This window comes from Varanus komodoensis, unplaced genomic scaffold (assembly GCF_004798865.1).
Source record: "Varanus komodoensis strain SLA01 unplaced genomic scaffold, ASM479886v1 scaffold39, whole genome shotgun sequence".
NCBI classification, from domain to species: Eukaryota; Metazoa; Chordata; class Lepidosauria; order Squamata; family Varanidae; genus Varanus; species Varanus komodoensis.
The window spans coordinates 5,073,641-5,088,266 of NW_025335922.1; the positions used below are offsets into that span (position 1 = coordinate 5,073,641).

Genomic DNA, 14,626 nt, shown 5'->3' on the forward strand with positions numbered 1-14,626 from the left:
CCTATCCAGAAGGATACCATGGTCGATGGTATTGAAAGCCGCTGAGAGGTAATTTTAGTGAGTCCTGTGTAAGCTAGTATTAATGATTAGAGAAGTCATATATCTTAAAATATTTAATTAAGCTTTTTAAAGTTTAAATTGAAAATGTACATATTAAAAACTGAATGTCTGGCCATTTTTGAAGGAAGGGCATCAAGTTTTCTTAAAGGGGAAGAATTTACAATTGGAAACCACCTGGGGAAAGGCCACAGCTTAGCAACAGAACACATGCCCAGTATTAAGATTTCAATTTAGTTCAGTTTCCACCAGCTTCTGACAGTGGTGAAAAAGAGACTCTTGAGTGAAATCCTGGGGAACTATTGCAAGTCAGTGCCAAGAATATTGACCTAGATCAGGAGCAGAAAGTTCTTTCAACTCAAGGATTAAATTCAATATCAGAGTAACTTTCAGCAGTTGCATTCCAGTCATGTGCAGGACAAAAAGCAAAGAGGGTGGGGCAAAAATGCCATCATAATGTAGCTTTAAGTTCTTTGTGCCAATAAATAAGCATTAGGAAAGGTATTTCAACTTTCTGATATGGGGAAATTACAAAAAAGCTAGGAAACCACCAAACAAAAGATTGCTGGAGAAGAAGGCTGGATTGAGACCCCAGCAGGATCACATTTGGCTCCCAGATTTGATGTTCCTCTCTCCTGCCCTGGATAGACTATTGCTTTAACTTGGAATAAGGCAGCCTCCTATGTTCTATGCTGGTTTCAAACTCACATGCAAAGGGAAAGCTACTTAATCAAAATTGGGCCTGGAATAATATAATTAGGACCAAGACAGTCAGTATATTGGTAAGCCCTGGAGGAGCCCTGGGACCCGGAGTTTTGCTTCTGTCAATCATATTATTGATCCTGGGCCAATTTTAATCTGAGATTAAATAATTAGATGACTCTATCAAACAACTGATTAAAGTTTACAGTTCTTTTGCTAAACTGAATATAATATTATGTTATAACTTCAGAATTCAGATTACATATAAAAACATCACTTGAATCCAGCCAATTATACCATGCAGAAGACCTATACACCAAAAAGATATATTCTTGTTTGTACTTCATGTGCTAATATGTCAGCTAGAAAACAACACTTTGACAATACAAAAAGTGCAACATCTTGATCGGTCAATATACCTATAGAACTTCAATTCCAAGTTAGAGAAGAAAAGTTAAAATTGTTCAATATTTACAGCACACTAAAGCTATAGGCTTTCAAGCAGCAACATAAACTCTAAAAAGGCTTTTACCATCAGCACCACCACACGGAAACACAGATACAAAGAATGGCATGCTCAATTGAAACGTCAAGGGCTGTTGCTATTTGTACAAGTTGCTCTTGCAGTGTGCAGTAAATAACTACAATATACTTGGCTATTCTGCTCTAATAATTTAGAGACTAATTAGTGCTTTTAAATGTCGAAGTGAAGGTCTGAACAACCGCAAAAAGAATAAAGGTGGTGGACAAAGCCATAGCAACAGAAAAACTGGTTATAATTTACTGATCTTCCAGTGATGATTTTACTGGTGCTGCCTTTCTATTGTCAAAACATGCATTGTGTCAGACTGGATTTCCAATTCACATCATCAGTTTTTCAATTACTTGATGTTTATTTTGCAATCAACTTGCAGTATGTGTATATAAAACAAGTTCTTGTGAATCTGTTGGGCAAACACAATACTGCATTTGAGGATAGGAAGTACTGATTCAAAGACTCAGAAAAAGTGTATTTCAGTATGCTTACCTGCACAGCCTTCCTCCATCAGAGGAAATATATACACATCTGTCAGTAAGATTTGTGGAGATGGAAACAAATTCATTAATGTAACCTGCTCTACGCATGAGTCGAAATGTGTAAACCAGTTTCTGATGGTCTCGAATGACACCAAGGATGTTGCCTGTTCAAAAAGCAAGTATTTTATTATTTATTTATTTATTTAGAAAATGTCTATGCTGCCCCATTCGCCGAAGCCTCGGGGCAGCTCACAAATATATCAATTAAAATATTATACAATAAAAATATAAAACAAGTTAACAATATAAAATAAGTCGCCCTGGCCGAAGAATAAAATAAATAGTATTAACAGTTAAAATGACGTTTGAATAAAAAGGTCTTCGCCTGGCACCGAAAAACAAATAACGACGGTGCCAGGCGAACCTCTCTGGGGAGCGCATTCCATAGATTGGGCGCCACCGCAGAAAAAGCCCTCCTCCGAGTACCTACCCTTCTAATTTCCTTCACGGAGGGTTCCCGGAGAAGGGCCTCTCCCGCAGATCTCAGGGGGCGGGCGGGCATATATGGACATAAGCGCTCCTTCAGGTAGCCAGGACCCAAGCCGTTTAGGGCTTTATAGGTCATCACCAACACCCTGGATTGGGCCCAGACTTCAATGGGAAGCCAGTGAAGCTGACGGAGGACTGAAGTCATGTGAACATAACACCCAGTCCCTGTCAGCAGCCTGGCAGCTCTATTTTGAACCAATTGAAGTATCCAGACCGTCTTCAAGGGTAGCCCCACGTAGAGTGCGTTACAGAAGTCAAGGCGGGAAGTCACCAATGCGTGTGTCACTGTCGCCAGGCAGTCGTACTCCAGGTAGGGGCGCAGCTGATGGATCAGCCGAAGCTGAAGGAAAGTGCTCCCCGCCACTGCTGTCATCTGAGCTTCCAATAAAAGCTCTGGGTCGAGGAGCATTCCCAAGCTGCGGACCTTGTCCCTAAGAGGGAGTGCAACCCCATTCAGGACTAGGTTCAATTCACCCTCACCGAAGCCCGATCCGCCAACCAACAGGACTTCCGTCTTGTCTGGATTGAGCTTCAGTCTATGTTACCCATAAAGTATGTTACCCATTCCCATCTTTTTTTGCCCTATTGCACAGTTCTGTCTTTTTCTATTTATTTTATTTATTTATTTAGTAAACTTCTATGCCACCCCATTCGCCAAAGCCTCGGGGAGGCTTACAACAATAAATACATATAATCATATAAAAACAATACAATTGGAAACACCCTGGCCAAATATATAAAATCAATAAATAAGCTAACAATTAAAACACCGTTTAAATAAAAAGGTCTTGGGCTGGCGCTAAAAAACATATAACGACGGCACCAGGCGGACCTCTTTGGGGAGCGCATTCCATAGATTGGGCGCCACTGCAGAGAAAGTCCAAAATTATTGCACAATTCTGTCTTTTTTTGGATGGATGGAGCCAACAGTGGCCCTCAGTGGTTACAATCCGAACAGCTTATGTTGCTGTCAGCTAGGCTGAGGCATGCTTGCTTCAATTCTATTCTTTCTTAGGACTTCAAACTCAATACAAAAGGGAGGGGGACAGGAGTGAATTTCTTAGGAATGAATGTCTGGAACTCAACTGGCCCTTCCAAAGGATGGATGGAAGCTACTGTTGAGATTCTTATTTATACACAACACAGCCTTCCCGGACCTAGTTCAAATAATCACTTCTATCAAGGAAAAAGTCTGCCCATTTACTAAGCAATTCCGGAGTTTGAAACATTTTGGAGTACTCAATGACCAAGCAAAACCAAAAGGAACCTTACAGAAATGTCTGTGTTGATTTAGACCAAAACAAGATGCTCAGGTAGTTTCTAAGGAACTTTATTACAGCCTTCCCAAACATGGTACACTCAAGATGTACTGGACTACAATGCTTATAATCCCCTTCCTTTCAGGCTGGGGAAGGCTGCTTTAGAAAAAACACCTCTACACTCATACCCACACTACCTACACTTACTTTAAAAGACTTAAAAGAGCCTGCTGAAATAAGTATTACTAGTGTTGCCGCTACTACTAAGAATTTAGATCTCTCTTCTAAAACTTAGGAACTAATGTTTCTCAGATGATCTTGTTGGGAAGGTGATTTCAAAGTTATGGACAATAAAAGAAAAATCATCCTATCATGTATATATCTCCCTAGTCTACCTATGTCTAGAAAACCTGGGTTGGTGGATACCAGGAAGCTCAAACAGGAAACGTAGCTTTATTTCTGCATAGGTGAAAGACAGTGATCCAGTAAGTCCTTTTGTTTCACTCTTAAATTTTATCTTCATTTAAGACTACTTCAAACTTCTGTACAAGTTTTTACAGCTGGCTCCCACAGAATTTGTGAATCCTTAACCTATTATGTAGGGGTGGATTTTTGTTGTTTTTGAAAATTTTCAATTTCATAAGTTTTTTGAACAATAATGAATTCCTATTGCTAATGCAGTTGGAGATGCAGAACACCTGGGAGGACAGCAAGAAAGGTGTCCACGGGCACACAGGTGTCTGCAGTTACCATGCTGCCCATCTCTGGTGTGCTGGGACAGCATGGGGCATTTTTTCAATTTTTTTCACTAAAATACGCATGCTAGATTTGATCACTTTATAGTTTACATGTGCTATTTGAAAGAGGACAGTCCTCTGTTTGAATAGCTACCACAGGCTAGGGGAGTTGGTGTCCGTAGACAGTTGCCAACACAGACAAACAGTCTACCTTGCTATAATAAGATGAATGGTATTTTTATTTAAATTATAACTCTTCTAGATTTGCATGTATACACAAATATTAGCATGTGTACATGTTATGCAAATTGGTATCTTCACATTTGCTGATGAGCTTCCTCTTTTTTGGCAATGTATAACTGCCTACTTATTATGTTTCCACTGAGGTATCATTTAAAAATGGAAGCTATGGGTTGGGCCCATCACATAAGCACGTAACATGAAATCAGTACTCCAATATAAAACAGGAAGCCTTATTTTCTAGTTAAGAACACAAGACTGACTTATGCTGCAGGATGAATCCTAGGAAAAGCTGTTCCTGTAGTGCTGCTGTAACCGACATGGAGCAGCTAATCCAAAGACGATTCTACAGAGACACACATCTAGATTGTACCACAGAGATGAAATGAACTCTGAATTACAGCAAAGAGCCATTCAATTTGACATTCTTGTGTACTCATCCAAAGCCATCCTTTAAAAATCTCACTTCATGCAACACCACTGGCTCAAACCTAGCTTATTAAGAAGAGGACAGATAAATGTACGCCAACATTTAATTTTCCATGCATTCTTCTAGATCAAAAATAATTCTTTTTAGAAGTGCCATACCATTGAGGAAAACAAGGAACACATTTGGATATGAAAGTTCCTCTCCACATAGGAGGTTTACATCTTCAACTCCCAGGTTACCAGCCAATTTAATAATAGGGCCATCTTCCATGTCAGTAGTAATATGAGTCATCAGTGCTAGGTTTTTAACTAAGCCACAGGCCTGAAGGAAAAAAAAAGTGTATTTAAAATGTGGAAGAAGAATGCATGTACAATGACTTTTAAAAAATAAATCTATATATTAATAGCAAATTTTAATACATGCTTTGGCTTTAGCAGGTTAAGATCCCTCTTTAGCTGTATCAGATACTACGGCAGTATCAGTTTGTCTGGTAGACAAATTGGTAGACAAATTGAACACTAAAAACTGAAACTATAGCCAACACCTTCTTTGACTGATATTTACAAGATTTTCTCCAGTTACTTACAACTAAATCCCAATGAAAGAAATGGAATCTTAACCTGATCCAATAAATCTTAATTCAAAAGTAAAATCCCCTTAGTTCAATGGTTTTTGTCTCAAGGTCTGCACCCCTAAGTTGCAATCAACTTAAGGTCATTTTATTTCTATTGGCCTTAGGCTCCTGCTCTGGACAGGACAATTGAGGGGAAGAGGCATACAAAAGGAAGGAAAGAGGAAAAGCAATATAGCACTAAGCAAAACTCAAGACAGATGCTTCAGAAGACAGTAAGGACATACCCTGTTAAAACTGTTGCATTGGACACACTCTCAGAATATATTAATAGTACTTAGCACATTGCATAGCATGCTAACTAATCTGGCAGCTCAGATTCAGCAAAATAAAAATGGAAATAGTATATTAGTACATAACTGTCCAAGTGTAACAAATTGTTCAACATAATCAATTATGACAGAGGAAAGGATTTACATTATGTTTACCTCTCCTTCAGGAGTGTCTGATGGGCACAGCATACCCCACTGAGATGGCTGCAGAGATCGAGGACCGCTCACTTTTCTTGTCTTTTCAAACTGAGATGAGATTCTTGTCATCATTCCCAGAGCAGATATATAGGACAGGCGGGACAATACTTGAGTTACACCCTGACGATCCATCTTGAACCTTTTGAGTGACCAATTCCCCTAGAGGTCAAGAATTACATAAATCTTGCAAAATGCAACACAAGCGATTTCCTATTGAAAACATGGATTCTCTTAACTGGGGCAGTAAGGTGGATTTAGGGTTTGTCTGTCTTCAAGGATTTATAGAAGAAAAATCTGGTGAATCTGGTAATTCAGTGTCCCAAAGCTTTGCTGCAGAGTTTGTTTATGTTTTTACAGAGAATATTCCCATAATCTCAGGCCCATTCTGGACTCCAAGAAGCAACTGGGAAGTGACTACATTGACACGTTTGCATATATTATTTATTTAAAGGCCATATTGTAAATTCATTTTATATTTTTAATGTATTATATTTTAATGTTTTGTGAGCCGCCCCGAGGCTTCGGCGAATGGGGCGGCATAGAAATTTTCTAAATAAATAAATAAAAGCAAGCAAGCTCGTGGGCTAAAAACAGCTAATTCATAATCAGTAAAACCTCAAGCTTGTAAGCCAATTCAGCCACCTGCCTGCCTTTGGAGTTCTGCAGGCGACTCCACCCCCTTTCCCCCAAGTGAGTGGTGGATTCCTGATTTTTCTGCAATGCTCCACCCCAGCTCTAAAAGGTTTAATCACTAGCATTTTTGGTATTGGGCTCTAATGGTCCCCCCGCCCCTTTTTTTTTTGGCTCTGGAGGCAATAATCTCTGCCATGAGGCCTATGAGAACTACTGAGAAAATGAATTTAGCCTCTGAACTGATGCTAAAGATTTTGTCTTTAAAATTTCATACAAACAATTCACAGTGTGCTACTGAGGGTTCTACAGTATCTTCTACTGCATCCTGCTACAAAACCACTTGTAGCTGAACTGGATAATTCTGAACTGAACTGGATAATTCTGGACCAATGTAATGGTGTAGAAAAGATTTGACAATCACCTTTTCTTTATGTCCAACTGGACTCATCATGAGATTTTTTTCCACTTTCACTCGAGCTGTCTCTCTACCTGCCTCATTGCCCTGATCCCATTCTGCCAAGGAGCAGAATGGGCTCTGCCCAGTGGAAGAGGGAGCCTGGGAATGATTATGTCCACTACCCTAGTCATCGCTGCATTGTTTGACAAGAATGCCAGCTGAAAAGAAAACCTTTCAGCATCTATTAGCACCCAGGGCAATAGGTCCTATTCGAAAAGGTCACACACACCTCCTGCAGGGGATTGCAATAAAAAAGAGATAGCCTAATAAGAAAATGTATCATTTGCAATTGATAAGCTGTAATCCTGAACTAAGATATGTGTCCTGAGTACAAAACATTTACTTGTTTGCATTTGTATGCCCATTAAAATGCCTTATTAAGATAGTCAGTGGAGAAATTCAAACTCTGAATTTTAAACTATATGCACGCATCCTCATTCTGATTATCTTATCCTTTTGTCTGGTGGCTGCAGGTGACAGATGCCATACAACCTTCACCAACCTGGTGCCCTCCCAATGTGCTGGACTACCACACTCATTATCACCAGTCAGCGGATGCTGGAACTGCAGTCCAGCACATTGGAAAAGCAAACTGCAGGTTGGAGAAGGCTGTCCTTCACTTTCCAAAGAAACTGAAACACTTACAGTAGAGATGGCATTCACCATACCATTGGTGATCTGATCTTGCCGCATGTGCTTCACTACATCAAACTGGGCTGCCCTCTGCTTGGGAATTACTTGATCAGCAATCTTCTTCAATTCAGAGTTAAACTTTTTGAACAAGTCTTCAAACAGAAGAGAAAGAAGCTGCAAGATAAAAACAGAATTTAGGTCAGTTGTCAACTGATTTAGGAAAAAAAGGCATACTAGAAATGTATGGACATGGTTATACGTTGCTCAGCCTGGTTAAAAAAAAAATTAAGTGTCCAAACTCTGGGCACAATACAGCAGAAACAGCTGATTTCATTTTGTGAACAAAGACAAGCACTTTAAGAATTTAAGTATTTCCAGCAGGACGAGGTCAGCCTCCTGCAGGCCACTCTCTAAAACCCCTGAAAGAAAATGTCCGAACTTTTGTGCACGCCATACTGGCGATTTCTAAAATTATATAAATTACTCCAAAAGATAAATAAACAAATAGGGCAACATTTAGATTCCAAAACCCACAGCAAAGTCTCCATTCACTGACATTGTAGAACTTGCTAGGTAGGTCTCACCACCATTTAGCAACTACCCCAATCCATTTTTCACTTTCAGAATTGCTTGTGCATAGATAATTTATAATTGCTTCAATAGTTGAAGCATGTAACCCAAGGTGGACCATTGCTGAAATATCACTCTGAGACACAACCAATATGGTTGCAAAGATTTCTGGTTTCATCTTTACTTGTTCTACATCCAGTGATTCCCTTCCAAGTCAGTCTTTCACTATTAATTGGCTCACCTCTTATTAGCCCATTCATATTTCAATCCAGCTACTACTGCTAAATTTTAGTGGTTTCTTAAACCATCAAAACTTTTACATAGCAAAGACTGAATTCTTTCTTTTCTGCTCCATCCCAGTCTTAATCTTATCTTCTGAAAATAAGTATAAGCGTAGAACTTGGCAGTTCTATTCCAAATCTTGGTTTTACAGCAAATCCAAGTGTCAGGAAGACTAAAAATACAGCAGCTACTGAATGCCAAAAATGCAAGTTCCCAGTATACAACACATTGTTAAGCGCTAAACAAACTAGTTATTCAAGCAGGCCCTGTTAAGACATTCTGGAGTCTATTGCATAATTTAATTCCTGCATGAAATGAGACCGATTTAAAGCTGTCTCCATTTCCTTAGAAGTATAAGCACTACTCCACCCCACTTGGCTGAAGGCCAGTAACTCACTCAATGCCCAGATGAACATTTCTGCTGACTATATTTGCTGTCTTTCCATCTTTATCACATTACTATTGATTTGCACAAGGGCAGACTGCTGAAACTTCCTTTGCCTTTCACTTTATTGTTACATAAATTTACAAGATATGAGATTTCCAAAGTGGCATTTTTTCTGGAATCACAATCAAAATGGACTTATTTGAGACTTCAGAGGAATCCAATTAAGGTTCAAGAGCTTAAAGACCTCTGTGTCAATTACACATACCAGTGGTTACCTAAACTAACTTCTGAAGTTACACTTTTTCTGAAGCCAGGCTAGTCTTCAGATGGTCATCTGTTCTTGACACCAAAGAACATATCATAAAAAACCACCATATCAATCTGTGGCAAGTAAATACTAAGTTATTTAAGATCACTAAACAATATTCTACCATTGAACTGATGCAGTTTTACAAACACTGCAATGGAGTAGGATTGGGATTTAATCCTTATTTGCATAATACTTTTCAGTGTCTGGTCACCTCCAGATCTGGATACTCAAATCGCTATCAGATTAACATCAGACTAAATTCTCTTGAGTGGCCTGGAGTAAGTCTCTTTCTGCCTCTGTCTTAGGAAGCTTCCTCATACTGAGTCAGACTGCATGTTTTTCTAGCTCAGTATTGTCAACACTGACTGGCAGTAGCTCTCCTAGAATTTCAGACAGCAGTCTCTCCCAGCCCTACCTGGAGATGATGCAGACAAAACTGAAGCTTTTACATGCAAAACATGTACTTGACCACTGAGCCATGGCCTTTCCCATACAGTTCCCCACCTATACATACTGAACAGTAGTGAAAAAGTTGTTTCATGAACAAACATAAAGATTATCAAGTGATTAGCTCAAAAATACTGTAAATACTGTTTTCACTAATATTTTAGTGACTATTTTCTTCAGCTATTATTAATAAAGTTAGTTATGGCAGCATAAATATCTTGACTCTTTTCTTTTTTGCCCAGAGCATTCCTTTGCTAATTCCTGTACATCTACAGGCTGCCTCTAAGTGCATGGCAAAGTTTCACAATAACCCATTTTTAGGTCAAGCCTAAGTGATTAAAAAGAGAAAGGGATGGAATGCTAGTGATAATATTCACTGAGTTTTTATAGTAAACCCAAGGTCTTTTAGACAGGAGCATAGAAGAGCAAATTAAATTTGGGGGGTGGGGGTGGGGGTAACATAAGGCAGAGGGGAAGTGACAGCTCATCAATTGATTTCCATTGAAAATCCTAAGGAAAAAATTAATAAAGTAGTTAAGCTGCTGAAATACAGTTTCACCAATTAGCTTAATGTCAGAGAATTCTAATTAGGCGCCTTGAGATTGCCATTTAGTGTTTAAGGCTTTAGAGTGCCAAATTCTCCTTTTCACACAAACTGGTTGCAAAATTAAAGACATTAGGCAGCCTTAATTATATTATCAGAACAGCTGGGATTAGTCAATCTCTGAAGTCAAGGCGGTTTTCTTTTGTCACAGGGTAGAAATCCCTTCCTTTCCAGGGTGCCGGATTTTGGTGCTGTTCCATATCTCACTCATACAAAGCGAGCTGAATTAGAAAGAAAGGGGAAAAAATGCCAAACAAAACCTGAGGACAAAGACGAGGGAAATGCTCAGCAAATAATGAACACATTAAGAAAAGAGAAAAGGTAGGTGAAAAGATTAAGCTTGGAATCGGTAGGTTTTGCTAACACCTCTGCTGGCACCTGGCCTAGCAAGCCTCTAGTGGGCAGGAAGACGAAGAGGAGGCTCTGTAAACCAGCTTGGCCAGTGGAAACAACTGTTATCTAAAGCTAAAGCACATTTCATACTCTCTTGTCCCATGGGGTGTGAAATTAGCTGCTATTGTTTTCACACATTTTTATAGACACAATGCCTTTTATGTCTTCACATTATGTAGACTGCTATGCTTTCCTCCTTATACAGGAACAGTCTTTCTCATTCAAATTTTTTAAGCAACAGGATTTTTAGTCCAGAAGCACAGCCAGCTTAGACCAACCATTTTGATGAGAGACTCTAGCTAACTGAAAGCACTGAGCAACATATTTAAAGTGAGATGTTTTACTGATTAACAAAATCCAATCAAACATATGTTAATACTAATAAAAACACACACACAAGAGAAAGAAATCTGTTTTCACATGTATTTTTAGGAAGCCATAGAAGCCTAACCATTAAAACTGTTATAACTAGTAATGAATTAGGCATATGTCAGTGTTCATCTGTAATTTCAGAATCCTTATGGTCAACATAAGCTGCTGTAACAAGTTTAAGGTCTGTCTCAAAAGTTAAGTATATATCTCTTTATACGTAGTGCTTTTAGCTGCACAGTTAACACATAGGTGTACAACCTAATTAAATAAAATTCTAGTTGATTAATCATAATTTTAAATCAACTAATCTCTCAGTTAAAGGTGTACTGACTTGGAGAGGTTCCCTCACCCCAATTTTAGGCTGATTTTCCAGAACACTAAAGAAGAACATAGTATGTTTGTGGCTTCTAGAACATTAGGGCATTAATGTTGGTGTCCTATGCAAAGGACTGTGCCCTAAACAATGTAAGAAATAAGTACACACGATTTAAGAATCATTAGGCAGCTGGAATGTCAAACAAGGAACAATTCCCCCCACCCACACTGAAGGAATGGCATGTTTGTCAGTGCTACTGCAAAGGATTGGGAAGACCCTATTGCCTTGGCCACGTGAGCAGCAAGCATAGCAGCTATGGATGCTGTGTTTGAAGGGAAGTATGAAAAAGCCAGTGAGGAAATGCCTACATCTGGCTGGACTAAGGGTAGTTGAAGGTCAGTTTGGGCTTCTTAAAATATTCAAGCCACATAACTTTAAACAATTAAATAGCTGGATTATTAGGTCAACATGGTAACTGACTCATATATTTAAAGCAGGAATTAATGTGGGTACTCACCTATTAAATTTAATTAAGAGGGGACAGTTACTCTGCAGCAGAGTACTAGTCACAGTTATAGACTTGGATCCCTTAAACTTGCAAAGCCAAAACACAGGGTGGTCTTACCTGTCCTGCCAACTCCAATCGTTTGTTTCCATAATAGTCCCTGTCATCTACTTTATTGTCCCCCTGGGCTAGAATCACCCTGCGGACCATCACAGCAGTATAGATGCACTTGGAGCGGAAGTTGAATTCTTTTACCTGAAAACCAAATAGGAGGAAATGCTGTTAGTAGAGGGCTTCCCAGTTTTCCCTCTACATTTTACTAAGGAAACATGTAACTTTGCAGTTGCCACAGCTCGTCGCTTTCCCATTTAATCTTTCAAAAGTTCTATGATGCTTTCACAATAATTTCCTTTTTTCAAAGAGAAGGCAGATGATAGTATCTTGCTCAAGAAGTTCACTAGAGGTACAATCCTATACACATCAAGACAGGAAAAAGGTCTACAACTCCCAACATGTCCAAGCCAGTTGGATCTTTTTTCTTTCAAATTATGCATAGGCTTGTGACCTAGGTCAATTTATGGATGTAATGTGTATGCACACATGCATAAACACAAACATATTTGGCCCTAATTCTTCAAGATAAACATGATCCTAAAAGAGATTGTTTGTAAATGTTCAATTTTGACTTTTAGCATAAATTATTATATACACAATGTTCTGTAGGTGCCTTAGAACTAAGAGGTTATTTGTTAAGTCATGTTCTTGATCCCACACTCAACCCTAGAAATAAAAGATAATACACTTCAGAATTTGTGATGGGATCCTTAAACAGCAAACTTGTTCACATGGAACAAGCATACTTCTTGTTTACTCTATTTTCTTTTATTTTGGAAGATGGAACAACAAATTCCTTCTTTCTAATAAGCTATAATCTAAGTACATCCATTTTTACCAGCTGCAAAAAAGGGACAAAATCTATATAAATAATTATACTTTGGTCAGAACCATTTAACTTGTGTTATAGTGAAGCACTGTTTTAAGTGGGCCATGGGGGAAAGGAGAGAAATGGGACAGTTACACACCCACACACCCTATATACATAATATCATATCTGCATCCAAGTGGACTTTCTGAACTGTTCTGAATTCTTAACAAAGGCAATCCTCATTTAACCCACAACATTTATCACTGCTATCATCTTAAATACATTGGGTACGGAGAGGCAATACTGAAGGAGAATAGACCATAAGCTCCTGTTCCTTTCTAGTTCGTATTAGCACCTGCAGTAACTTGTTGTTGCATGCAAGGAACTGTGGATTGGGATACTTATCAACCCTGGTATTGGGTGAGGAACAGAACAGGGCATGTCTTCCCCTCCTAGAAAAAGGCATTTGAGGAACTATTATTAGAACTAAGCAGAGCTCCTCTGGTACTAAGCCAGGTTAGGATGATGGGAGTAGGGCAGACACAGTCACCCTCTGAAGCCTATTGTGGGTCCATAAAGGTACACTGCCCTCATTCTTGGGGGCATTCTTGAATGAAGGGAATCCTATCTCAATTGTCACAAGAATTCTAGTATCACCCACTTTCAGATATCCTTCCCCATAAGGGGAGAACTGCCCTTTGTATAAGGATCACTGACATACCGGAACATGGGCAAGAATAGTGGTTGCGAGCAGCTCTCTTGCTTCTTCCATCTTGGTTTTCTTGGGGCCTCCCCACATTCTCTGTCTTCGGACTTTATTTCCCAAATATTTTAATGCCTATGAAGGGAAATTCACCTTTAAGTTAGTTATAGAACAAGTTGCAATCAAAAAAATTCTTGTCCTTAGCAAGTTTCACTAAGCACTCTTTTTAAGTGAACCGTCTTAGTGAATTTCATTGCATATCAATAACTGATGATGATTTAATGAGTTAACTAGCATGCCAGAATGTAATGTTTTAATGTAAAATAAGAAAACACAAGAAGAGGCTTCTTTCAAAAGTTGGCAGAATTGATACTTCTCCCATAGAAAGTTCCTGATTTGCAGTAACCTCTATGCTATACTAAAGCTCTTTTTTGACCTGAAATGCACAATCAAAATGAGCACATACTTAAGTTGCAATGCGTGGACAGTGTGTGCAGGGCATGTTTTCTGTAATCATCATCAGGCACAGCTTCTTGTGTAATCCATGGACTGTTGCAGGGTTACTGGAGGGTGCCCCCCCAATGCTGCCACATCAATAAGTTGTGTAGCTTGGGCAGTGATTTTGGAAAATATGTCCTGCCCATGCTGCCAATTTAAATAATTTAATGGCCTATTCTGATTTTATTGTATATTTATATTCTATATGTGTTGCTTATCGTATCACCATCCTGAGACCCTTGGTATCATGGGTATACATGTTTTAAATAAATAATTATTTTGACTGTGCCAACTAGGCCTCTCTACAATGTAGTTAAAATTTACCTAGTAGACTGCATACAAACACAGAATCTCACACTTGCAGTCCAGTGATACAGTCCAACATTCTCCTGCTTCAGTATGAATACAGCATATATCTGCAATTAGAGATGGACCTTTCTACTCAAACAATAATTTTCTGGTCCACAGTAAACACAGAGGCTTAAGAGGAGAAAGATC

General features: G+C 38.9%; 1 protein-coding gene across 4 annotated transcripts in view; it reads right to left on the reverse strand.

Moving 5' to 3' along the window:
• The window catches only part of POLR3B (RNA polymerase III subunit B), a 67,080-nt gene that overhangs the window by 36,473 nt on the left and 15,981 nt on the right, over window positions 1-14,626 (reverse strand). For all 4 annotated transcript variants that reach the window (XR_006415786.1, XM_044441188.1, XM_044441189.1 and 1 more), the window contains exons 11-16: window positions 13,649-13,765; window positions 12,123-12,257; window positions 7,828-7,989; window positions 6,051-6,251; window positions 5,150-5,312; window positions 1,787-1,940 (exon numbers count right to left, since the gene is read on the reverse strand). Coding sequence is in view for 3 of the 4 variants with exons in the window: in XM_044441188.1 (XP_044297123.1) it covers window positions 1,787-1,940; window positions 5,150-5,312; window positions 6,051-6,251; window positions 7,828-7,989; window positions 12,123-12,257; window positions 13,649-13,765 (932 nt within the window). In the remaining variant the exon portion in view is untranslated. The remainder of the gene's footprint in view (window positions 1-1,786; window positions 1,941-5,149; window positions 5,313-6,050; window positions 6,252-7,827; window positions 7,990-12,122; window positions 12,258-13,648; window positions 13,766-14,626) is intronic.